At 41.2% G+C, this 24,171-nt stretch overlaps 1 protein-coding gene across 4 annotated transcripts in view; it reads left to right on the plus strand.

Annotated features, from left to right (window-relative positions):
* The first annotated feature begins 780 nt into the window (after positions 1-780).
* KCNB2 (potassium voltage-gated channel subfamily B member 2) overlaps positions 781-24,171 on the plus strand; it is a 198,269-nt gene continuing 174,878 nt past the window's right edge. Inside the window, exons 1-3 of one of the 4 annotated variants that reach the window (XM_080579860.1) lie at positions 781-1,295; positions 9,696-9,840; positions 16,539-17,223. In XM_080579860.1, the coding sequence (XP_080435986.1) occupies positions 16,645-17,223 (579 nt within the window). In that variant the 5' untranslated portion in view covers positions 781-1,295; positions 9,696-9,840; positions 16,539-16,644. Of the gene's footprint in view, positions 1,296-9,695; positions 9,841-9,868; positions 9,974-16,538; positions 17,224-24,171 lie in introns of those variants that run through there. The other 3 variants (XM_080579861.1, XM_080579859.1, XM_080579862.1) reach the window with 3 other exon arrangements.

The raw sequence follows: 24,171 nt of genomic DNA on the forward strand, positions 1-24,171 counted from the left end.
AACACAGTGCAGAGGGCAAAGTGACATAGGAACTGTTATGAAACCCAGGGAAGAGAGGAGAGCTTGAAAAGGAGAGCAGCTTTCTAATCCCATCCCTAAAATATAGAGGGGTAGCAATGAATGAGGGAGACAGACTTCCTCACATTATCGGGAATGATAAAGGACTTCCCATTAAAAAGCAATAAAGAAGAACTATTAAACCCTATGGGAAGGCAGGCGAGGCGGTGGGAGAACAGGAGCCTTGATGGCAGGCAGCTGCCCCATCAAAGCCGCGGTGCTGAAAGCGACCCCCGGCTCTGCGAGGGGTCCTGACCGAGGGTCTGCAGGCTGCACCCGGGGGGCTCAGCCCCTGGCAGGACCCCCTCACCCCAACAGCGAGGCCGGGCGGCTGGTGGCCAGCCGGGGGGGGGCGTCAGTGCCCCCCGTGGGGCATCCCCCGTGGGTGGGATGGCGGCGTGGGTGTGCGTGCAGGGAGAGGGGGCTCAGTGCTGGGGGGTGTGTGTGGGGGGGGGTGTTTCTGCTGCGGGGGGAGTAGCGTGAGCCTGTGTGCGTGTGCATCCCCTGCCGGGGGTCGTGCAATGTGTGCGCACAACCCGCCTGGGGGTTAAAAGGGGGGAGTTGGGGCGGGGGGGGGGGGGGGCGTGTGCGCGCTCCCCCTTCCCCACCCTGGGCCGGGCACGGGAGCGCGGCGCGGGGGTGTGCGCATCCTGCGCGGGTGGGGGCAGGCGGGGAGGGGGGGCCCGGGGGTCTCCCCGCCTGCCCCGGCCGGGATCGGCCGTGCCCCCCCGGCCCCCCCAGCCCTTCCCAGCGCCGCCGCCGCGCACAGCCGCAGACCCGGGCGGCCGCGGCGGCAGCTCGCATGCAGCCGGGGATTACAGCGGGGCGAGGGCAGCGCGGGCTCGGCTTTTATCCCCCCCCCTCCGCCTCCCCTCCGCCCCCCCGGCTCCACCAGCGCTTCCCTGCCGGCCCCCCCATCCCCGCCCGCCAGCCCAGCCGCTCGCCGCGCCGCTCGGTCGGTGGCTTGTCAGCTCCGGAGGGGGGGGGGGGGGGGGGGGAAGCAGGGAGATGCCTTTGCCGCGGTTTTTCCACCCCCAGCCCTCTCCGTGCCGGGGGGGGCGGTGATGTGGAGCCGGGAATGTAGAGCAAAGCCCTCCCCGGGAAGGAGCGACCGGCACAAACCTCTCGCCGGGGCTTTGGCGGCCGCGCACTGCCCGGGGAAGCCCGAGCAGCCCCTGCCAGCGCCGGGGAATCCCTCCTCCAGCCCCCGGCGGTGCCCCGGGCGCCAGCGGAGCAAGGTAAGCGGCGGGGCATCTCTCCTTCCTCCCGCCGAGGGATGCGGGTTGGGTTTATTTTGATTTTATTTTTCATCATTATTATCATTATAATTTTATTTTTTTTTTTTGGAGACACCGAGTCATCCACGCCTCCCGCACTGATGCGAGTTGCGAGGGAGGCGAGAGCTGCCGGCTGGCCCCCGGAGGGATGCGGTGCCCGGGCCGTCGGGGAGCCCCGGGGAGCCCCCGGAGCGATGGGGTGGTCCCAGCCCCGGCCCCGACCCCGACCCCGGCCCCGGGGTCTTCAGTGGGCAGCAGGCAGGCTCAGGAACGCGTTTTTCTCCCCGGCTGCTTGGATCAGTGTGAGGGAGAACCGTGTAGCCCTCACGCCGGAGAGCTTCGGAAACCGTGGCTTGTGTTTTTGTTCCTTCGGAGCTGCTAAAAGGGGGTGGGGGGGGGGGGGGGGTGACATTTCGTAGTATTCTACCTTCTGCCGTGGGTGAGCTTTAAAGATAAAGGCTCATCATTTGTTTCCGATGCTCTAATAGCGCTGGGGGAACCTGATGATATAAACCCTGAGCGGCTCGGTAGATAACTGTCATTTGAATTACCCCGTGTACCCAGCGACTGAAAAAATCCCCACTACCAAAGCTGAAAGAACTGTAGCATTGTGCTAGCCTGAAATATACTGGCATAAATTCTCTCTGTAGCTATGTAGCATGCTGTCATTCCCCTGGCTTTAAAAACTCAAGCGTCTGTAGAAATGGGCATGTTCACTGCATGGTTTGTACAAACCATTCAGTACATCCTATCTGTATTTCAGTGCCTGTGTGAAGGTAGACCGTTGTTTATACCCTATGTACAGACCATATTTATAGTCGGTCTTGGACTTCATTCAAGTTACATAATGATTAAGATATAAATAAGTGGTATATTTGCAGTTTCTTGGACATTTTAGTTCATCGCAGAGAGGACCATCTCTAGACTCCCTGCCAAAAGTGTCACTTTTCAAATGTTTGTATAAAAAGGGAAGTGTCAGTAGCATCAGGTGGAAGCAACATTCCTTAGCAAATCCATAGGCAAGCAGACCTGGCTACTAAAAGGACACTTAAGAGAAAGATTTCAGCGACTCCATCCTGTAGCCCTGAAGAGCTGCCAGGGCTGGTCTAGAAGAGGAAGAGTAGCAGCGAGGCTGGACAGGCTCAGGAGTAGGAAAAGCCGTGTCTGGTGAGGTTTAGCTTTAAAAACAATAAGCCTTCAAGCTTGCTCTGCTAGCAAGTTGTATCCAAGTTAGTGCAGAGCTAGCACTGAGCCTTAGAGGCTGGGCAAAGTCTGAAACCTCAATGTCCTACCAAGCTTGGGGTGTGAACCTCCTGCCAGAGAGTTTGACTAGAAGCTTTCAGGGTAGCAGGGTCAGTCAGCACACGCTGCTCATGAGATCTGTTTTGCTCTGTGATCACCTAAGATGTACTGTAAAAGCTCTGGAAATCTTTGCCAGGGGGATGAGTTTCAGTGCACACACACACACAAAAAAAAAGTTTGTTGCAGGTTCTTAATGCCGCTGTCTTTTTCATTCAAACAAGAACTGATAAACAGTCTCCTAGCCCAGCCTTACGGAAACTTGCAGCTGCCTTTTATTTCTTATGATGCTTCCACATGCAGCTCCCGCAACAGTGTTCAAATTGCTGTAGCCTCCTTCTCTCTCAGCTGGATGCTGTCACTGGGGCTCAGCAGGTTGGCCTCATTCAAACATATGCAGAGAGTGAAAATGAAAACATCCTCAGTTGAAGATGAGGGAGAAGTGATATTTGGAGTAGCATGCTTCATTCTTAGCATTTCCACTGGCTTCAGCATTATGAAATGTACTGTTGCCGTAACAATGCCACATCATATGTATTTATTTATTCATGCTCAGCCTTTTTTTCTAAGTGCAAGTTAATTGGCAAATTCTGGCTTGCCATTCAAGGCAAGGCGAGGAGTAGAGATTCGCAATAGCTTTCTTGCCAGCATTTGGGATTTTGCCAAACAGCTTGCTACTGTGACTTTTAGAGGAAAATCTTGATCTTATGTGACTTCCCTGAGCTTCACGTCAGTACATGTGCAGGTACTTTCCAAGGCACCGCTATATTTAAAGCTACCTGCTGGAGGACATTTCAGTCGGTGTTTTACTCCGCGTGTTGTTCTTACATAAACAGCACACTGGGGAGGGGCTGTCTGGTCGCCAGTCTGCATGGTTTAGGGGAAAGGGGTCTTGGTGAACGAGACATGAGGGGTCCGGTAAAGCGGACCGTGGCTGGGACCCCTCTGCAGACCCCTCTGGAGGTGTTTGCTGCTCAGAGCGTGGACCTGCTGCTCTTCACAGGCAGAACCCAGGAGGGAAAGCTGGGAGCCAGAAAGGGAAATGCTTAAAGTTGTGAGCCACTCCAATTTGGCTTCAGCTGGCTAGACACACACACATTCTAAAAATGATGTTTTGTTTTAATGCATTTTCTGGGGTCATTTCTATTAACTCATCATGCTATTGCATAATTCCTTCTGACCCAGCAACAGTATGCTAGCAGCCCTTGGAGTTAAATAATGACCTCCTCTACAAGGACTTTTCCTTTTTCTATATTATTACGAAGGGGGATTTTTTTCATTTTTGGGAGTAAGGTTTTTAACCTAATAGCTGTCTGGGTAAGATGAAGTTGGATGCACAATAAAAATAGTCTGTTTTTCACTTTGGGAGAATTGTGCTGTTTCTATTCTTATCGGGATATGAGCAACTTATGAGAAAATATTTTTGATTTCTCAGAAGTAACTAACATCTTCCTCTTGTGATTATTGTTGAGGTAGTAACACTGAGTATTTAATTTCTTTGATTTTATAATAAATCTTTGGGACATATGGTTTTAACTCAATTTTAGCAGGTAGAAATGAGTGTCTACTTCCTAACCAAAATTTTGACTGTTAATGAAAATAAATTTTATAATTTTTAATTACAGAGATCTCTAAGACATACAACAGTGCTCTGTGGGATACTGTGAAAATAAATTCCGTGGGACATTATAGGCTGGATTTTTTCCTATCATAAATGTAGATTTTTGTGCAGCCTCATAGCATTCTATGTTTCTTTACCTATTAATTCTCTGTCTACATAGAAAGGATTTGGAAAGAATTTCATTATTTTTAGTTTTCTTCCGGGGAATACATTTTTGGATATTATCAAAAGCTCTAATAAATAGACTGCTTAGTGATGCTCAAATTAAATCTAAGTAAAATGTAAATATATGAAATAATATGATTATATATAAAAAGGTGAACAGAGAAGCTGAGGAACTTTTTTTTTTATTATTATTTAACAGAGTTTGGAAGTTTCTTTTCTTTGGTAGCTGTAGGTATAAAGACCATCCCAGTTAGCTTTACAAGTCAGTAAATTAAAGATTTAACTATAATATGTATCAGTCAAGATATTTAAAATATATTAAGCTTAAAGCTGTCTGTATTCTCCATTAAAGGTGGAAGGACAGCAAAGACTGTTCTGTTTTTAAGCCTTCGTGATGTATGTTACAGTACATACAAAAACTTCAGTGCAACTCACACACCGACATTTTCACGAAGTTAGAGTTCACTTGTTTATTGTACAATACATCATTTCTTCCCAGGCTTGAGGGCTGCAGTAAGCTGAGCAATTGCATTGCTACTTTTTCACTAGCACTGAAATTATGAGGACGTTAGCTGCACGATCAGTAAATAATGAATACTGTTTTGAATGCTCTTGTTCATGAATTATGGTGACCACATGAGCAGTAAGAAAGCAGTAATGGAAAAGTCTTAGGCCACTAAAATCTGTGAGGTTTTTAATTTATTTGTTTCTAATGCAGGAAATCTATATTTAGCTATAATGGCAGATCAGCTCTGACTTAAATATCTAGCTTCTATATGGCCCTATTCCTCCTCCGGATGACTATAAAGAGTAGTTAGTAGCATCACTGCTGGCAGCAGCAAGAGAGTCAGAACCAACAATCTATTAGATAATAAATAATATATGTAATGCTGGCATAATGCATAATGCTCCAAGTATCTAGGAGTAGTCTGTGATAAGCAGCAACTGCCATCTTTACAAGGAACAATGGCAATCTACCAATTTACCTCTCATAGTACCTCAACAGTAGGACCACGGTATATTGAGAAATTTCACAAGGGCAGATGTGGTCTGAGTCCAGACAGAGGGGCCAAACATCCCTGTTGTCACAGCACTGGCGTGTGATGCAGGAGAATCCTCTCCGCCGGCCTGGGAGGTCACGCTTGCTATGGCAGGATATTCTTCATGCTGCCATCATATTCGGGTTTTACCTAGTTAGGAAATGAACATCAGCTCTTTAGGTATAACAATGTAACGAGGAAGTGAAGGCAAAGCTGTGCTGATAATTAACTGAACAAAGCTCTCAAACATAATCTTCTTTGACACTGGAGATGAGCTTCTCTCCCTGATTGCCTAACAAGTTAAGAAAGAGAAATCAATTACGGCAGTACAGTCCAAATACAGAATACATTTACCTCAGAACATTAATAAGACATCTTGAGGCAGCTCATAAAACAGTTTTTCACAGTATCTCATCAATTGTTAACTTTTAGAAAAGTAGCTGTATTTTAAGTAAATGAAGATAAAAATAATAACCAAGCTCAACAACTCAAAATGAGGCCACAATGCTGCTTTTCACAGAGGTTTCAGTTGTGTCTTCTGCTCTATTAAAGTGCAATTTTTTGGTTTACCTGCAAGGCTGATGATCTCATTTCAACTGGATGTATTCTCAGGTGACTGAATAATCCTACCAAAATTTACAGCCATACGTTCAGTGTGAATTTGAATATATCAGAAAGATCCTGGGACAGTTTGAGCAGAAAGTGTTGGCAGGCCGCAGCAGCTGGAAAAATCCCACTAATGTATTTAAGCAGACTCAAAACAGTGAACTGGACTAATTAGCCTTGAAATAACAAAGCTATGAATGACACTGTTGTACGTGCTCATCCAGCGGTTACTGAGATTAATAGCATACAAAGTTGATCTGCCTTGACAGTAGTGCCATCTAGAAGGTCTTGCCTTCTAGAATGTTTCCATCTCATGCTTTTTCCACTCTCATTATTGCTGACATAGAGCAAGCACCTTCATTGTGGGTAGGCCTTCTGCTTGAATTTTTATTTAGGACAAGTCTAGCTACATACAGTTAGTCACTTCAGTCCCTATTTTTTCATTTCATTAAAGTAGCTCTAGCAGAACTCAGAATCTTCTGCTCCCCTTGAAGAAAAGAAGGGGTGGGAATGTTTGGCTGCTCTGATCACCTAGCAGAAGCAAAGATGGTCAGTGAGTAGGTTACTCACTCAGAAGTGGGAAGATGAGCTTTTAGGCCTTTCTTAGGTAAACATGATGCAAACAAATGTTTCGCCTCTGATAATCTGAGATTTCCTTGAGCCAGAGAATTGCACATAGCCCACAGCTACAGATTGATGGTTGATCCCCTTCTAACCTGCTCTGCTTCATTCTTACACAGTAGGAACAGGGGAGTGGTCTCCATCCATGCAGCCATTTTGGGTCTTCGTGGTAGCAGCAGTAGGCTATAAAGTATGAACCACAGGGCTGACTCCCCAGGGACTAACATAGTCCCTGAGTAAATATTTAACAATCAGGCAATTACATGAATGGGTTGTTGCCACCATCTCCAGGAGCATTTTATAGACTGGACCTTGTTCTGGTCTTCTGAAGAGCTGGGTTTGTAAGAGGAGGCTTCCAGACACAGAACGTCAAGGAGAGTTGTCTCCCTTTTGATCCTGACTGTGCACTGAGGGTGGATGGGCGTTAAGAGTTTTTCCTTCTGTCTGTGTTAATCCTGCCCTAGAGGTTCCCACACTCTTCTTTGAATTTGGGTCCTGCATGTCTAATATTAGAAACCTGAACTAATGGCTCTGATCAAGCACATTCTTTAGGAGGATGCTGTGGCTTTTTAAAAAAAAAAAATACATTTTGGATTGAGAAAGGTAAATAAAATATTTTTGTGGCAATTTTATAAAAAAAAAATTCTTCTTGTCTCTTAATTTCAAGATTACAGCAATTAGCATTGTTGCATGGGGTCATGAATGATAGTGAGTGCTCACTTTTTTCCATTCTTAGGTCAATTTGAGGGTCAAAATATCCATACTTCTGGTATCTGCTGCCCTTAAGCTTGACATTATGCTTTACAAAACTTATGTTGTTTCCACTCATGATAAGACTAAAAATCATTATGAAAATGCAGTGTAATGTCTCTACAGTGTTAAACAGAAGTTCCTAAGAATGGCACTCCCTTACTTGATCTCTAATGCAACTCTACCTTTGTGCAGTAAGCGGAACCAAACCCCCTTAGATAAGGTCAGGAATCAAAGTTTTCTGCTTTCCAGATGAGCACATGGCAAAATAAGGTGACAGGTTGTCACAGGCCTCTTGTGACAACTTTGGTTGACTAGCTTGGGTTTGTTTTGAGGCATTCCATAAGTTAAGACATCAAAATGTTGAAGGGTTGGACTCTCCCAAATCAAGCCTATGCTGACATATATCTTAATTTTTAATGATAAAAGCTTTTTGTGAAGACTTGCTGATGCTATGACCTTGGGGACATTTCCAGCTGTGTACAAAGGCACTTGTCAGAATTGAGTCACCCAAAAATCCAAGCCTTGAATCATTTTTTTCCAGCTTCAGTGCTTCTGTGAAGCACCAGAAGTAAGACTGTAGGCCGTACTCCTGTTGGGTCTGGATTGAGACAAGCATCTCTTGAGTAAATATGCCCACCTCTAAGTGAAAATTTGGATGTATCTCTCCCTATCTGTTGTCTAAGTAAGTCTAGGCCTACCATTTTGCTTGATTGAATTAGGGAACTGTCCACTTATAAATGACTCAACGTGAAATTTTTCCAGAGGCAGAAATTGAACCCAAATGTTTTCACTTCCAAAGAAGCCACATATGACCATGCTTTCCTTAATTGTAGATGGGATGGTGGGGTTGCATGTTTATTAGAAAATGTAAACATTGTAGTAGAATTCTGAATAAAATGCCATGGCTATAGTTTTGGAAGCAGTTTCATTCAAAAAGGGTTAAAATCTGATGCTTCTCAGTTTACCACATTTATCTCAAACATCATTCTCCGTATATATAGTGTAATATTGTCTACAGTATAATATTTTCCTGCCTAGAAACCCAGAATCATAGTTCAGTACCGCATTGTGAAAGCTTTTGGTCAGGAGAACAAAAAGACACCTGTGAAGTTCTTCAGTGCTTTCAGCACTATTATTGGTAGGGAGCAATGGAAGACTGAAGGGTGGTATAAGATAACTTGCTTAGAGTAGCCCTAAAACCAGTTGTTTTAGGTCAACTGGTTGCAACAGTGCCTCCCGAAAGAACAATGGACATGTTAAAAATCTCCTCCATCATTGTAGTGCACTGCAATATAATGAAAAAAAAAAATCAACTATTAGATAAGTTGCAATTCAAAGTTCTGGTTTATTAATATTAATGTATTTAATATTGTTACTATATCCTGCATATAGTATTTGTACATCCTTAAAGAACTGTATGGAAGCAGTGATCAAAACTACGGATCCAGAGTGCTAGCCAGGATATAAATATACAGTCTGATTTAGCCCTGAAATGAGGATCTTACATAATCACATTTCTGTAATATCTGGTTGTTTAAAATTAAAGAAAATGATCTGCCATTCGGCCTTGTACTTCGCTGTGACAGCTCATCTGCTCTAAAATTTCCAGGGAAGGCTAAATATGTAGTGAAAGACGGTACCTTTGGCAAAAGCAGCAACTCAGTACTTAGCAACCAGCTGTAAACACCAATAGTGAAGTGCAGGCACCACAGACAACCACATCCTAAACAAGATGCTTCAACCTGGGCTGTGATGAAAATGCAGCCGTTTTTGTAAACTGAGCAGGAACGCACCAGCATTGTTTTCGAGGATCATATAGCCACACTTGTCAGGAGAACAAACGGCAGAGTGTTGCTGATACAGAAAGACAAAGAAGCAGAGTTAGCCTGGAATAAAGGCTGGTGATGATCTTAATTCAGCACTTGGACAGACTGAGAAGACGTTATAGAGTATATCAGGTGCCCCAAAACACAAGGAGGGCACTGGAATTCCTGTGCACTACCTTCATGAGCATTTTTAATGCAGTAGAAATATAAGCCCAAAGCCAAAAATCAATGAAAAGATGAGGTCTGTTAGTGCTGAATGCATGTATACGCATTTGGTCCATGTGGTATATTGTAGTTGAGATAACATCCTTTCATCACTGATAGGGTGTCTAAAAGCTCAGGGGATTTGAATAGCAGCCTAAGGGGTTAGGGACATACTGAGATTGCCTGCTTTGCTCATCATAACTTCTTGTCTGTGTTGGCTGTACAGGCATCCGAAGTGGGATGATAGGTTGCCAAGTCATTCACCACCCTCTTGAGAATGGTGCTTCAAATCCAGCTCTCAGCTTCAGCTCTTCTATGAGGTACTACTCAAAAAGGGACACTCGAGGCCCAAATCCTGTAAGAATCTTGAGGTAAATTTACACTGAGTGCTGTCGAGGGTGTTCAGCCTTTTGGTTTAAACTTGTCCACATCACCCTTAGCGGAGGCTAGGGCCCACCTACAACGCTTTACTGGAGGACAACGCTTTACTGGAGGACAATTACAGTAAGTAATTAATAGTGATATTATGGTATTTAAAAAATCAGAAAAACCAAAACTACCAAGCTTCTGTGACTGCAAGATTTTACAAACATACTCTACCTCCTTTTCTCCTTTTCCTGTCTTCTGTCTCCTTACCTATTTCTGTCTGGCTTTTCTTATACAAGGTTCTTAAGGAATATATAAAGCCCCTGAGCATTATGCTCCTTGGTTAAGTTCAGCTCATCCATCTAAAAGACACTTCTGTGCTCAAGATGGTGAGAACAGGGAGCTAGCAGACAGACTGATTTCATTGGTTTGAAAAGTTCATCTATAAAAGGCCTCATCTTTTTTGAATGTTTCCTGTAGATCTCTCAGACTTCATACAGCCAATATTTAATTTTTTAGATACCAAAAGTAGATCGTCTGTGAGGTCTGTTATGAAATAGAAATAATCATCATCTTAGACCAGTTAGCCATAGTAACAACACAGAGCTGGTTTTGCAGGATTTATTCTCAAAGTAAAATCTTACCTTCCACAGTCCGATCTGTCCATAACAAAGCCCATAAGGCTACAGCTCCAATTTTGACTTAGCTCAGGAAACAGCCCTGCTCTTTTACAGCCTCTGCCATGGCCCTGGCCATGGTCATGGTCTGGCACGAGCCAGACATTGTTTGCAGAGAAGCTCAGTCATGAGGGAGATGGGCTGAGGCTGTCTTTCCCCCTTCATTTCCTTGTCTCTGAGGACTTGAATCTAAGTGTAGACACAGCTGTCAGTGGTAGTTTGAACAATCAAAGCTCAACTTCCCTGCTGTGCATGCATGCATCCATTCATGCATGTGGATGTGTGTCTTCAGAGAAATACATACGATGCTTAGGATTACTGTCTCTTTGACATGTTTCATAGAATCACAGAATGGTTTGGGTTGGAAGGGACCTTAAAGATCATTTACTTCCAACCCCCTTGCCATGGGCAGGGACACCTCCCACTAGACCAGGTGGACTTCTATGCTTTCAGCTTACCAATTCTTAACTGTTTGAGATGTGACTCCTATCAGGGTGGGAAATTAAAATAATGAGCACCTCATTTGAGTGTTTTTTTTTGTTTGTTTTTTTCTTCAGAGTTTTAGCTATGATCTCACCCATTTTTTTGGAGACTGAAGTTAAGATAAAACTATTAATAAAAATCCTTCAGCTCACCATTGAGAAATTGCAGCTCTTCATATTTTGAAACAAAGAACAGAAATGTGATAGCTGTGATGTGGGAAGCTTATGGCTAAGGAACTGGACACCAGCTTTACCTGACATCTCAATTATACAAAACTTTTCAGAAGTATTAACAATTTTTTAATTTCCTTGTGCTGGGGGCCAGGCTATGTTTCCAGAGACACTGCACTCCGCTGCCTGGATGTGAATCTCTTTGGAGCAAGTTCTTGCTCATGTGGGGTGCAGCTTGGCTAGTTGGTAGATGGGTCCCAGTGCTGCTCAGGCCAGCTGGCATCGTGACCTGTGTCCGTGCGGTTAAACTCATGTAGGCTCCAAAGCAGATGGCTGCATGCAAATCACTTACTGGGAGCAGACCTTCAAGCACGCTGACTCTCCAGCCATCCTTGCAAATTATTTGGGAGAGTCCTGACTGTGTTGTGCCAGGCAGTGTCCTAGCAATGTAACGGCACAGGCAACTGAGTTCCTCTGCTGGAGGGTTTTATCTGCTCATGTGGATGCACCCATCAAATGTGATAAAAATACTAAAGACTCTGAAAAAAAGCAACTGGCACATTTGAGCAGCCAAATTATTGGATACTTCATGCATCCTGCATTTCTCCCTCATAAAGTAAGGGTAATAATAACCTGATAGTGATATTAAGATGGTAAACTCTCAAGTACCCTGGAAGCACTCAGGTAGGACAGTGAGAACTCCCTAGGGGAAATTCATCATTTTGCATATAGTGTTGGGTTTGCATGCTAAATAACATCAAAGGCCAAATTCTGAATGAGAAAGATAAAAAGAAATGGTAAATAATTACCCATTCATATAATGCAGAACGAATTGGTGGTGGGGAAATCACACCATTAAAATCTGCATGCATATGGTGTGGAGGAAGAAACTTAACCTTCATTCTGGCTTTCTATAGGTTTTTGAGTAGTAGTCCTTGCACTTTTCACTTTTATTTAATGCAAATAATTGACTTTGAATTGGAAGAGTTTTATTCAGTGTTATTGGTATTTTCCTGCAAAGTCATTTCATTTTGGCAAGGAAGGAAACTCCTTTTTATTGTGCTTTGTTCTTAGTATATATTTGTGGTTATAATTCATGTCCTCTACTGATGGCTGTGCAGCACTGGTAAGCAGCAGGCTGGCATCATCTGCGGAGGACTAGTAGTGTTTTTCACTTTCCTAGGGTGGAAAAAGTGTATGGTGGATCTGCACACAACCAGAAGGTTGAGGCAATAAACTTAACCCCAAAATATTTTAAACCTTCTCAGGAGAAAAATTGCAGTGTCTGAAAAGTTAGTAACAGTAGCTAAAAGCCAGAATAGCTATTTAATGAATTGTAAAGATAACCTTGATTGCATAATTTTGTTATAATGAAAGATCTGGTGTTTTTATGTGAAATTCATAAAGTAGATTATAAACTTAAATGTGTCATGTAGTTGAAGTAGAGGCTTTTGATTATATTTTTGTTAAAGACACAGTTAGAGACACTCTGTAGTCCAGGTTTGGGGAAAAAAGCTGCACAGGAAGACATTTTAAAAAATTATCTGCAGTAAATAAAATATGTGAAGAAAGAGACTTAGGAAGCAGACTAAAAGGATTTTCTTAAAAGTTATGTAGTCCAAGGCTTGTATATATTTCAATGAAAGGAGCTCTGTAGAAAGGCAAAAAGAGCTTTTACTTTTCAAGATTTTTAATTTGAGAATTTATTATTATTATTATTATTATTGATTTTTTTCAAAGTGCTGCATGTTGTGATTGCTGGTATATACCTTGGTACATACATAGCACCTTGGATCCAGTCTTCTAACCAGTAACTGAATGGTGTTTCACAGCTGACTTCGGTATGACCACAGTTAACCAGGAGTGTTAAAGCTTTTTAGAAAAGCCACAGTTCCTCAAGTAGGGAGATGCAGCCAATAATTATACTGTCAAATCAGAAAATGTTTTATCAGCTGTAGACCAGTATCGGTGACACTATAATTTTGCATTGTTTAACAAATCTGTGTGGTAACTACACTGCATAAAAGCTAAAACAATGCTTAGTCTTGCATATCTTTAGTTTTTGCAATCAGAAAAGCAAATGAGGGTATGGTTAACGTAAGACTAATCAGATCAACCACTTGATTTCTACTGTTTTACTCTGTATTGTTAATACTGAAAAACATATATTAATAAGAAAAGAGAATAAATCCCAGAGATTCAATAGTGAATAAATGAGTGATGCTGTGCAGAAATTGCCTGAAGACTTGACTGATTTCATGGAGAGTGACAGAACTTCTCTATGAATTTCTTAAATTCTTTTGTTTTGTTATGTAAGACATCTTTTAAAGGAGAAACATCATCATGCATTAAAGTCTGAAAAGATTTTTCATTAAAAAAATGTAAGTATTTCCTTTGTGGAGAAATATCCTCTTACAATTGCTTAGTAACGTGACGGTCTGTATGTCAGAAGACATATAAACCATCACAGACCACTAGGAGATGCTCAAGTGAAGAGACCTTGCAAAGACCCGAGTCTCCCCATCTACTGTGGTGCAGAAGAGCAGTTGTTGTGTTTTGATTCTGAGTGGGCTTGGGTTATGGTGCTAATTCATGCTGTACTCTTTTGGTACAGTGACAGCAGGCCCCATGGTACTTGGTTCTTGGAGCTACCTTTGCTGCAGCTCAGAAGTACCCTCCACCTCCTGCATCTTCCCCTTTCATCTAAGGCAAAGCAAAGAAGGGTAATAGAGGAAAAATGAGCCTCAGGGGAAGACAATAAAAACAAAACAAAACAGAACAACATACAAAGCACCACACAACAGAAAGGAATATATGTTATGTAAACCTACCGATGTCAGCGCTTTGGTTTTGATATGACATTTATCTTTGCAAGTGAAGTTATCAGATTATCTTTTTAATGAATGAAAGTAAATGTTACAGGCTTAAACCCTTATGTAAATAGGCAGAGAGGTGCATTGGGTGATCTGGAGAGAGATTTACAGTGCATGGATAGAGGCAGAATGTGAAGAGGCAGAATCTTTTGGCCCTTGTCTGAAGTAGGTTCACCTTGACATTGAAACTGAGAACAGGGAGGTGTTTTGGGCTGTCCCCAGTATGGGGGTTAACAAGGCAGTGTGTTATGTACTCAAAAGAAATAGAAAATCTATGAATGTAAATATTACATCTGATGGGTAATTTTATAGGGAACTTTCCTTTTCCCTGATGGTTTTGGACATGGAAGTCTGTTAATACCTATATCATATGGGGCCGAGCCTTACTATTAGTTTATCTGCTGGTGGAGAAAACCTTTTAAAGTTTAGATGTAATAAGGTCTAGTGTTTTTAATTTTATACTAGGAACATAGTCAACCTCATCATAAGTATACAACAAATCTGACAATGTCAGATATGACATTGAAATAATTCTTTGATTTTTGCTCGGTACTTTTGGTAGAGGATTATTCTAGATTCTCATTTCTCTAGTGAGGATCCGATCTTTGTGACCTTCTAATTCCCTTTCAGATTTCCATCTTCCTTTCATGGTAAGTTTTTATCCATTTGTTCTTGTGCCATCATGGTCCTTTAGTAAAAATAGTCTTCTCCCTCTCTGGTGTTTACCCCTGGTATATTTATAGGTAACAATCCCTCTCATCACAACCTTCTTGCTTACTCTGCAAGGAGGATCAAATTCTTGTTCACATCAAATGCTTTTTTAACGCTGCAGTTATTTCTCTTCAAAAGAAGGAGCAGACTGTTGAATTGTTGATTTGCTGAGAAGGGGAGGAGGAGACATCAACTCATGGAAATTACTGAGGACTTTCCTACTTTGTAAAAGAAGCCTATCAAAGCATTCTTAATATTCTTTTGGGGGCATGATACTATTGATAGGTTAGTATTTAAGCACTGTGTAAGATAACAAGCCATAGTAGAAGTGGTGGGTGGGTTTTCTTCCTGTTTCATACAGATATTCAAAGCTTGGTGGTGAACAGATGCACTTGAGTTCGTTGCAACATTGTGCACAATGAATGGGGATGAACTTAAACTTTACTAAAACTGAGATTGCTGACTGCTGTCATGAAGTCATGTCCCTGCAGTGGCTTAATAGGTGGGACAAAGAGCCTTTCTGATGAGTTGGGGGATGGCATACAGTCATAGAATCATAGAGTCACAGAATGGCTTGGGTTGGAAGGGACCTGAAAGACCATCTACTTCCAACCCCCCTGCCATGGGCAGGGACACCTCCCACTAGAGCAGGTTGCTCAAAGCCCCATCCAGCCTGGCCTTGAACACCTCCAGGGATGGGGCATCCACAGATTCTGTGGGTAACCTGTTCCAGTGCTTGTTTCCCCCTTGTCCTATCACTACAGCACCTGACACAGAGTCCCTCCCCCGCTTTCCTGTAGGCCGCCTTTAGATACTGGAAGGCTGCTGTAAGGTCTCCCCAGAGACTTCTCTTCTCCAGGCTGAACAACACCAACTCCCTCAGCCTGTTTTCATAGGAGAGGTGCTCCAGCCCTCTGATCATCCTCATGGCCCTTCTCCGGACTTTCTCTAATAGGTGCATGTCCTTCTTGTGGTGGGGGCCCCAGAGCTGAACGCAGCACTCCAGGTGGGGTCTCATGAGAGAAGTGCAAAGGGGGAGAATCACCTCCCTCGGTCTGCTGGCCACAATTTTTGTGATGCAGCCCAGGATACAGTTGAACTTCCTTGCCTATATAACCTCTATTACTGTTCAGTGGGTTCAGAAGAGTTACGATTCTCTTGATTAATTGGTCTAGAAATCAGCAGTGTCTGATAGCAGAAAATTTGACTTGTTAGGATGACAATTGTATGGTTTGGTGTGTAATATTTTGTCATGAAATAATACAGTAAGTTGATATTTGGAATGGTAGGGTGAGGGTTGCAGTTTGGTTTCACAGGAGATTTTTATATGTGCTAATTGTTTCATTCAGTTGCAGAATGTATCTGCCAATTTTGACATTTTCAGTAAAAGGGAAGGTAGCCCCCATTTCACTTTTTCCTTATGCATATTCCTACAATCTTTCTATTAGCTTGCCTCACAAATTAATAGTTAAATAATCAGATTTAGGTGACATGGCTATATCAGAAACTGATAAAACAAAACAAGTTCTCCTTATAAACTTTCACATTTGATTTTCATGAATGTAGAAATTCTAGTGTGTTTTTTTTTTTGCTTTTGCTTAAACATAGTTCTCTTACCCATACCAGTTGTTCCAGTGGTCCTTATACTACCACAAAAGAGTCTTACTGCAGAAAGAGCAAATTACCATCATTATATTTTCATCTGCATAAGAAAGTGTGGAATAAGAGAGAGTGAGCATTTGGGGATTATATTCTGCATTGCAATATTCTAATTTTTTGTCTTTTTCAGCTTCAGGAATGGGTTGGTCTATCTGAAAAGTACTCTACCCAAATATTTGTAGTCTTCAAGCTCATCCTCCTAAAGACTTTGGCATTACAACTGCACCTTTTTTAAAATGGCTGAGAAGGCTCCACCAGGGATCAACAAAAAGTCTTCAAGGTCTACACTTTCTCTCCCGCCAGAACCAGTGGAGATCATTAGGAGCAAAGCCTGCTCGCGGAGAGTTAAAATAAATGTTGGTGGGCTCAACCATGAAGTGCTGTGGAGGACTTTGGACAGACTTCCAAGGACACGATTAGGAAAGCTCAGAGACTGTAATACTCATGAATCTCTGCTCGAAGTATGTGATGACTATAACTTAAATGAAAATGAATACTTTTTTGATCGACACCCAGGGGCTTTCACTTCCATTTTGAATTTCTACAGGACAGGGAAACTACATATGATGGAAGAAATGTGTGCTCTTTCTTTTGGACAGGAGCTTGATTATTGGGGGATTGATGAGATATATTTAGAATCTTGCTGCCAGGCAAGATACCACCAAAAGAAAGAGCAGATGAATGAAGAGCTGAGGAGAGAGGCAGAGACAATGCGAGAAAGAGAAGGGGAAGAGTTTGATAATACATGCTGCCCAGAGAAGAGGAAGAAACTCTGGGACTTGCTGGAGAAACCCAACTCATCTGTGGCAGCAAAGGTAAGATAAATACTGTGTTTAATTCACAAGCAGGAGAAAATGTCCTGACCCATGTACCTGACATGCATGAATCAATATTTTTCACTAAAATATTTAGAGAAAAGAAGAATCTAAACATCTACATATCATGAAACAAATATACATAATCTGTTCTAAAACCACTGAAATCAGAAGAAAGGAATCCCATTGATTTCAGTAGATTTTAGATAAGTGCTACGCTTTACATTTGTTGTATATAAACAGAAACATATGTGTGATTGTTAATGGACTTCACCTTAAACTCTTTGACAAAAATGCATCTAGAGAACACTACTTACTTTTTTGTTAGAAATGCATTTGGTTATGAGAAACATGTTCTATTAAGCCCTCATTTATTTGTTACAGTGTTGATACCTGTTCTATTACAGGCATTGCACAGATGTGATATCACGGACTCATAAAGAGTGATAAGTGATAGTCAAAGAATAGTGTCAACAGCCGCTGTCTGTCATGGTTTTATATTGGGCAAGGGTTGCAGTATGTTCTCTCTTATACTGTGCTTTGTGGTCAAGAATTAGTGTTCTGTATGAAAGTATTAAAGCATTGAAGCATGTATATACACATATATATGTATGTATGCACATCTATGTGTATATACAAATATATGTATATGCATATCATATGCATATTATATATAATATAGATATTCAGATAGAGGTAAGGAAGCATTCACATGAAAGAAATCCTGTTCTGCTGTCTTTAAACAGGTGAACTGATGAAAGTCTCAGTGATATCGTGGAAAATTTCCCTTTACATGAGTGCACACACTTAGGGTGAGATTTTGGTGCTACAGTTTAAGAGAAAAATTGTCTTGCTTCTTGAGGAACTTCATTGTTATTTTTGTGACATTAGGTACTATTTAATATGAGGAAAACTGTCTCCAGTTTGGATCAGTCAGAGTGAAAATGTTCAGTATGTATATGTCCATGTTAAGCTTAACTGTGGTTTTATTTTCTTCTGTCATTAATTTGTTATTTGATGCAACCCCATTGTACTAAGGTAAATATTAAAATATGATGGTGGAATGGACAAAAACCCACATCCTGTCAAGGACTTTCTCTTGTAATAGCAATTTCTTGCTACTTAAAAAAAAAAAAAAAGAAAAAAGAAAAAAAAAGTGTTAGAATATTTTACGAAATGATAAGAATACATTTTCTGCTTTGGAGATTCATATTCTGGGCCATATGTTCCTCTCCAGGAGAAGGAGCAGAGGGGAAGCAGATGGGCATTAGGTGTGCCAGAAAAGGTTCAGGGAGGCCATGTTGCACTCTGTGATCCCCTGGTACAAGTTAGCCTCCATCAGCCCCCCCTCCCCAGCATTTTTGTGACACAGCTGCTACACGGCTTGCAGGAGTCAGGGACCAGCTTCTCAGTCCCTCACTGTTTAAAACACTCCCAATGTGACCTGTAACAGACCTTATCTCCTCCCGGATGTCTGCAAGCATGAAAAATGAGGCAGCAGCAGCTGGATCTGGCTTCCTGGCACACGATGGTGAGCAGGAGACAGGCTCCTGGTGGAGCTACAAGGGCAGGACACATCGTGCCTGAACTGGGACGTGGCCTGCCGTGGGCACTGCCTCAGCTACGTCTCACACCATGCCTAACAGGCAGGCTCAGGGGAAGGGGAAATGGATTGTGTGCTTGTAGAACCTTTTCTTGTTTTCTTTTTAACGTAGAGAAGAAGGCTATTGCTTACAGGGCTTGAGATGCTTGTTTAGTTAGTGTTTTCCTAAGAATACTTTAAGTTAGGAGTCAGCACAGCAAGACGGAACAGATGAATGGGGCAAAACTAAAATCCTGATTCTACGGTTCTTTGCCTATGGCTGATTAGCATTTAATCACTCTTTGGCTTGGTAGATAAATGAAGAAACATAGGACAGTTAAACTGCTAGATTTCTCTGCAGGTTTTGCAAATGAAGGTTGTTGTTTCTTTCATTTCCCAAGATGTTTAAACGTGTATTGTTTACTTTTTCATTTCCCTTTCCCCTCATCTCCTGGTTTGATTGAATGTTAACATTCTACATTTCCTTGCTACCGGGAGTTTCACATTGTACTTGTGTACATGTAGCAATGGATAGCTGGTTTGCATTATTTCAATCACCTTCTGTCTTAGTTAATGCCATTTCATGTGATTCCTGTGATTCTAGCAGCTGGAAGTCACCATATTATATGCATTCAGTTTCTCTTTTTAGCGATACTCAGTCTGTAAATATATATATGAGCCAAAATTATAGTCAGTTACACCCATGGCATCCTAAGGAAGGCTGTAGAAACTTGGCTGAATGACACGGTTGCATAGCATAAAGGAGAGGAAAAACTGTCGCAGCACATTCAGACTTCTGGAACATAAGCAAACAAGCAGAGCTGCATGTAAAACAAGATATGCTGGAGTCAGTCAGATGTACTCTCAGTCTGGAGCCATCACAGGCTGTGTGAGGCTCCGTGGCAAGATTCTTATCTGAAGTGTTTGGATAACATCGTTTTCAGATTTCTCATCTTTTGTTTCATTATGTGGTAAATTGCTAATTCGTCCCAAAACAGGAGGCAGAACCATCTTCTTTCCTCTGCGGGAGTAAAGACAACCAGCCACTGTCCTGGGAATTGCGTGTCAGGCTGTGAGCCCAGGACCACAGCCCCAGGCAGGAGGAAGCTGGGCATGTCGCTGAGGTGCCAGCCTTGTTCCCAGGGATGAGGGGCTTATCTCCACCACTCCTGGCAGCTGAGCTGAACAGCTGTGAGATCTGGTTGGCATGGAGCAGCTCATCTGGAGATGATTCCTTGGAAGGGAAGTGGAGGAAAGTTGGGAACCAAACTAGAAAATATTACCATGAAGCCTTGAATTCAAATACTCCATCCTTTTCTAACTTCTGAAGAAACAAATGAAAACATGTTAACGTACATAGCTATCCTACAGATACTGTTCAAGTAGTCGTTCAAGTACTGTGTAGCACCTAAGCAGTTGAAAGGAACAGATTGCTTTTTAATCTCTTTCACGTAAAAGATTAGGAAAGTGAGGTAAACACTCAGGTGTGGTTTTGATATGTGGGTGTGCCTTGCGCCTTCTTGATTCTGCTAAGATCCCTTCTAGGTCTGATCCAAAGCTTATTGAATTAAGGGGGAGTCCCACTTTGGATTACGTATCCCAGCACAAATCCTGCTTCTCTGGAGGTCAGTGAAGGCTTGCACTGACTTCACTTAGAGCAAGGTGAGACACAGCAAGGTCAGAGCGCATGAACAGCTGGTATTTTACAGTATCTGTGACAATAAATAGGAAAGGATGATAGGTATGCACGGCAAGGAATGGAAGATATGGTTAGATAGTAAGAAAGTAGTATTATAGATCAAATTCTGTTGTGCGACACAGATGCTCTTTACTATGTGGGTTTTTTATTTTGGCAAACGTAGCCATGCACCTCATCTTAGTCACCAGTTTCTCCTAGGTATGTTAATTCTTGCTTAGCTCTCACTCCTGCAAAGCTCTCCATGATTTCAGTTGAGGTTTTGACTAAGGAATGCAGGATTTGGTTCCATTTGCCTGCATTCTCATTCATAAACTTTTCAAGTAGGGTTAAGACAAAAAATTTCCAGAGGTTTGGCTATTTCAGACATGCAGAGGAATATGAAATGAGAAGCAGTGCTGGGAATTAGGAAGAGCAGGAATTTTGTGTAATCTATATCCCAGGGAATTTCTAACCCTGGCCCTCAAACCAAAGAGTTTTGTGACATTCTGTCATTCTTTAATTCCAGAGTAGCACCTGAGTTTTTAGACCAGCCATTTGATTATGTTTTATGTGTAACCAGTATTTTGTGAAAACTGCTTGAAGAAGTTATTTTACCAATTTATAGTGAAGAAAAACTAAAACAAAAATGTATTTTGAGTCATTATGGCACATAAATTTGAAGTGGAATCAACCTTCTGCAGAGTAGGGTCACAGTACATCCATTTTTCTCCAGAAATGTCCTGTTCACCTAAGAGATTTTGTTTGGGAAATAAAATATACCATAATTTGGCCTTTTAGTTACAGTTTCTAGACCTAAAACAGCTTCCTTAGAGAAGCAGTATCTCTGAACAAGCTATCAGAAGTCTGAAAGTCCTCAAGAGACACCAGAATGAGTATTGATTTCCGTGGACGTGAATAGACTTCAGGTGGATTGCATAGGGATATTAAGGATGAACCTAGCTGAGTTGAGGCCTTTTTAATGACATATATGTCGTACTGTTCTGTGTAGCACACTTAAAATCAGAGGAGCTTTACTTTGGAATAACTGTGAATCAAGTAAATCCCTATATTTAATGTTTTTTTTCAGAGTATTAGTGCATGAGCTCTTTGTGCCATTCTTGTTTACAGAATTCAAGAGCCTGATTCTTTTCTCACACTTGTTTTACATCAATGAGACTCACTTGAACTAAATCCTAAACAAATACGGAATGTTTTGAGTGCAGATGAGCTACTATAAATATAGTTAATGAGGTCAGAAATTAGTGGAATATCTAGGAGAAATACAGAGGCTATTTCTGCTTAGAGATATCTGAAACTGCCTCAATCATCTTTCACTATCAGTGGTATATACAATATTATGTTAAGTACCTTACAGTAATGTTGTCAATAAATGTCAATATAATTGTCCTTTTTCCATATTTCAGTATCTTGTATCACAGGTTGGCCCTTTGAATGTAACTAGAGAGTAATTGCTTGGGATTGACTCTACACGTCTTTCTTGTACAAGTAATTCTTTCTCACATGAATATTTTCTGAAAGCTCAGTGTGAATATTAACTGATCAAATATAAAAGGTAATATAAATAAGTTAAGTCATTAAAAAAATTACTAGTCACTCACACTCTATCCGTGATTTTCGCATAACCCCTGTTGATGTACATACACAGAAGGGTAAAATATTGGCTTTTGTGTCTCTGCAGCATGTGGTTTACCTTCTTTAAAGTTATGTGAAACCTGATGGGATTGAAAGTTAATTCTGTTTGTCTCACTGCATGGCTCATTTATCCTTACCTTATTTTGTTGTTTGTTTTTTTATTTTAATTTTATTTTTATTATTTTTTACTTTACATTACTGGCTGTAACAAGTATTCTTCCTTTGTGAAAAGCTTAATAATTTATCAGCTAACTAGCAGATTGTGGATTGCAGAAAGTATAATTATCCGAAGCCTGACTAGAAATCATGAGGAGTTTGTGTCTTGCATTCAGTAACTAAACCCCTATGAAAAGAAAAAATAATAATAATTTTAATTATTATTAAAAATAAAAGGAAGCGTGATGGGGGGATTCAGGCCACTGACACTTATTTAGCTACTGTGTGCATTATGGCTCAGCTTGTCACACTGACTTGGTGAGAAAGGGCACTCCTATTACATGTTTGGGACTTGATTCTTATTTTCCATGAATGTGTTTTACCTATAATGCACACTGACTCTTATTCCTGTTCAGACTTTCTAGAGCAGCTTAAGAGTGATCATGGGATAAATGCGAATTAGCAGAGTTATTATGTGCAACTTCAGAAGAAAGCTGAGTGTCATATAAAACATTTCTGCATTCCTTTGCAACTTCTCATAAATTAAATCCTAGATTGTAATGCAGAGTTCATTCAGGAGCAAACCATAACTGACGGTATGCTGGTGGTCCTTTTGGGTTGACAAACACATCATAAATGCCTAGAGAACCTCAGGAAAAATTTCATTTGGTTGGATGCATTGCAAAGACTTACCACAGAAAAGAAAGGAGTCTGTCAACAGCTGAATGTTTGCACTAAGTATATAAGATAAAGTGTTCAAGTGAAAGAAATAGATTTTCTTCCTGTTTGCATCCTTTGTCACGTTATATGAACAAAACACTTTTCCTGCATATGTCCTTTTTTTTTTTTTTTTTGCTTTAGGTTTAAATGTTTTGTGTCATCCTGATTTTGTTACATTTCTCCCAACAAAAGCTTATATTTTGTGTGCTTTCTAATCTAATTGTAGACCGAGTTTGAAGATGACAGAGAATTAAGTTTGTCTCTTTTTTAAAGCATGAGGAATGACTTTTGTATTACTTTAATTCCCACAAGTATTTGTATTCTACTTAGTATACTTCAGGGCATGATGGCTTTTGTTTAAGATGAGTGGTATTTTCTAGCTGATACGTAGATTGAACTTCTATTTGACCTCTGGTTTCAATTTATTTTACGGAGAGCCTGTTATGAGCCTTTATCTGAATGTACTACCAGGAATGTTATAGTTTGCTTTGTCACTCCCAATACTTTAAAGACAAGCAGTTGCTGAAACTAAGGTGTGGTAAAGCACAGAGGCTGGTCACTGGTAATAAACACATATCTCCGTCTCACCATCATTTCTGGCCAGGATACTTCTTACCTCTCTTTGCTTTTAAGGTGAAGTAATTTTTTTTATGCCAAATGATAAAGTCAGTCAATGTGACTGTGAGGCAAAGATTATATTTGATCCTAGTCATTCATATTTAATAACTAAAGTGTTTTAATATCTTGAAAGATAAGTGAATATATTGTTTTTTCAATAGATATCATATCAAGGAACACAGTAGACTGGCAGTAGTTAATTGATTTTGTTTTAATACCTTGTGTATGCTCACTGCTGAATTGGTCATTAAAAGATTATTTACATTCTTTACTTCTTTTGTGCAGTATCATGTAACACATGATTCAGCATTTTTGGTCAACCTAAGTGTCATGGAAATTGAGCTACCATCTGATCCATCTTGCTGCAGAGGTGTTTAATGCCTCAGTTATATCAGGGTTCCCTCTGGCTGCATGATCTTATCTCTGCTTTGCTGAAAGGTCTTGCTGCAAAGTAGAACTTATTAAAAACTGCTATTAGAGGAAAATGAGTAAAATGTCTTTTGAACTGACCTGTTTATTATTGACACTTAATTCTCAGTAA

The sequence above is a fragment of the Anser brachyrhynchus genome (genome assembly GCF_964034855.1).
Source record: "Anser brachyrhynchus genome assembly, chromosome: 2".
NCBI classification, from domain to species: Eukaryota; Metazoa; Chordata; class Aves; order Anseriformes; family Anatidae; genus Anser; species Anser brachyrhynchus.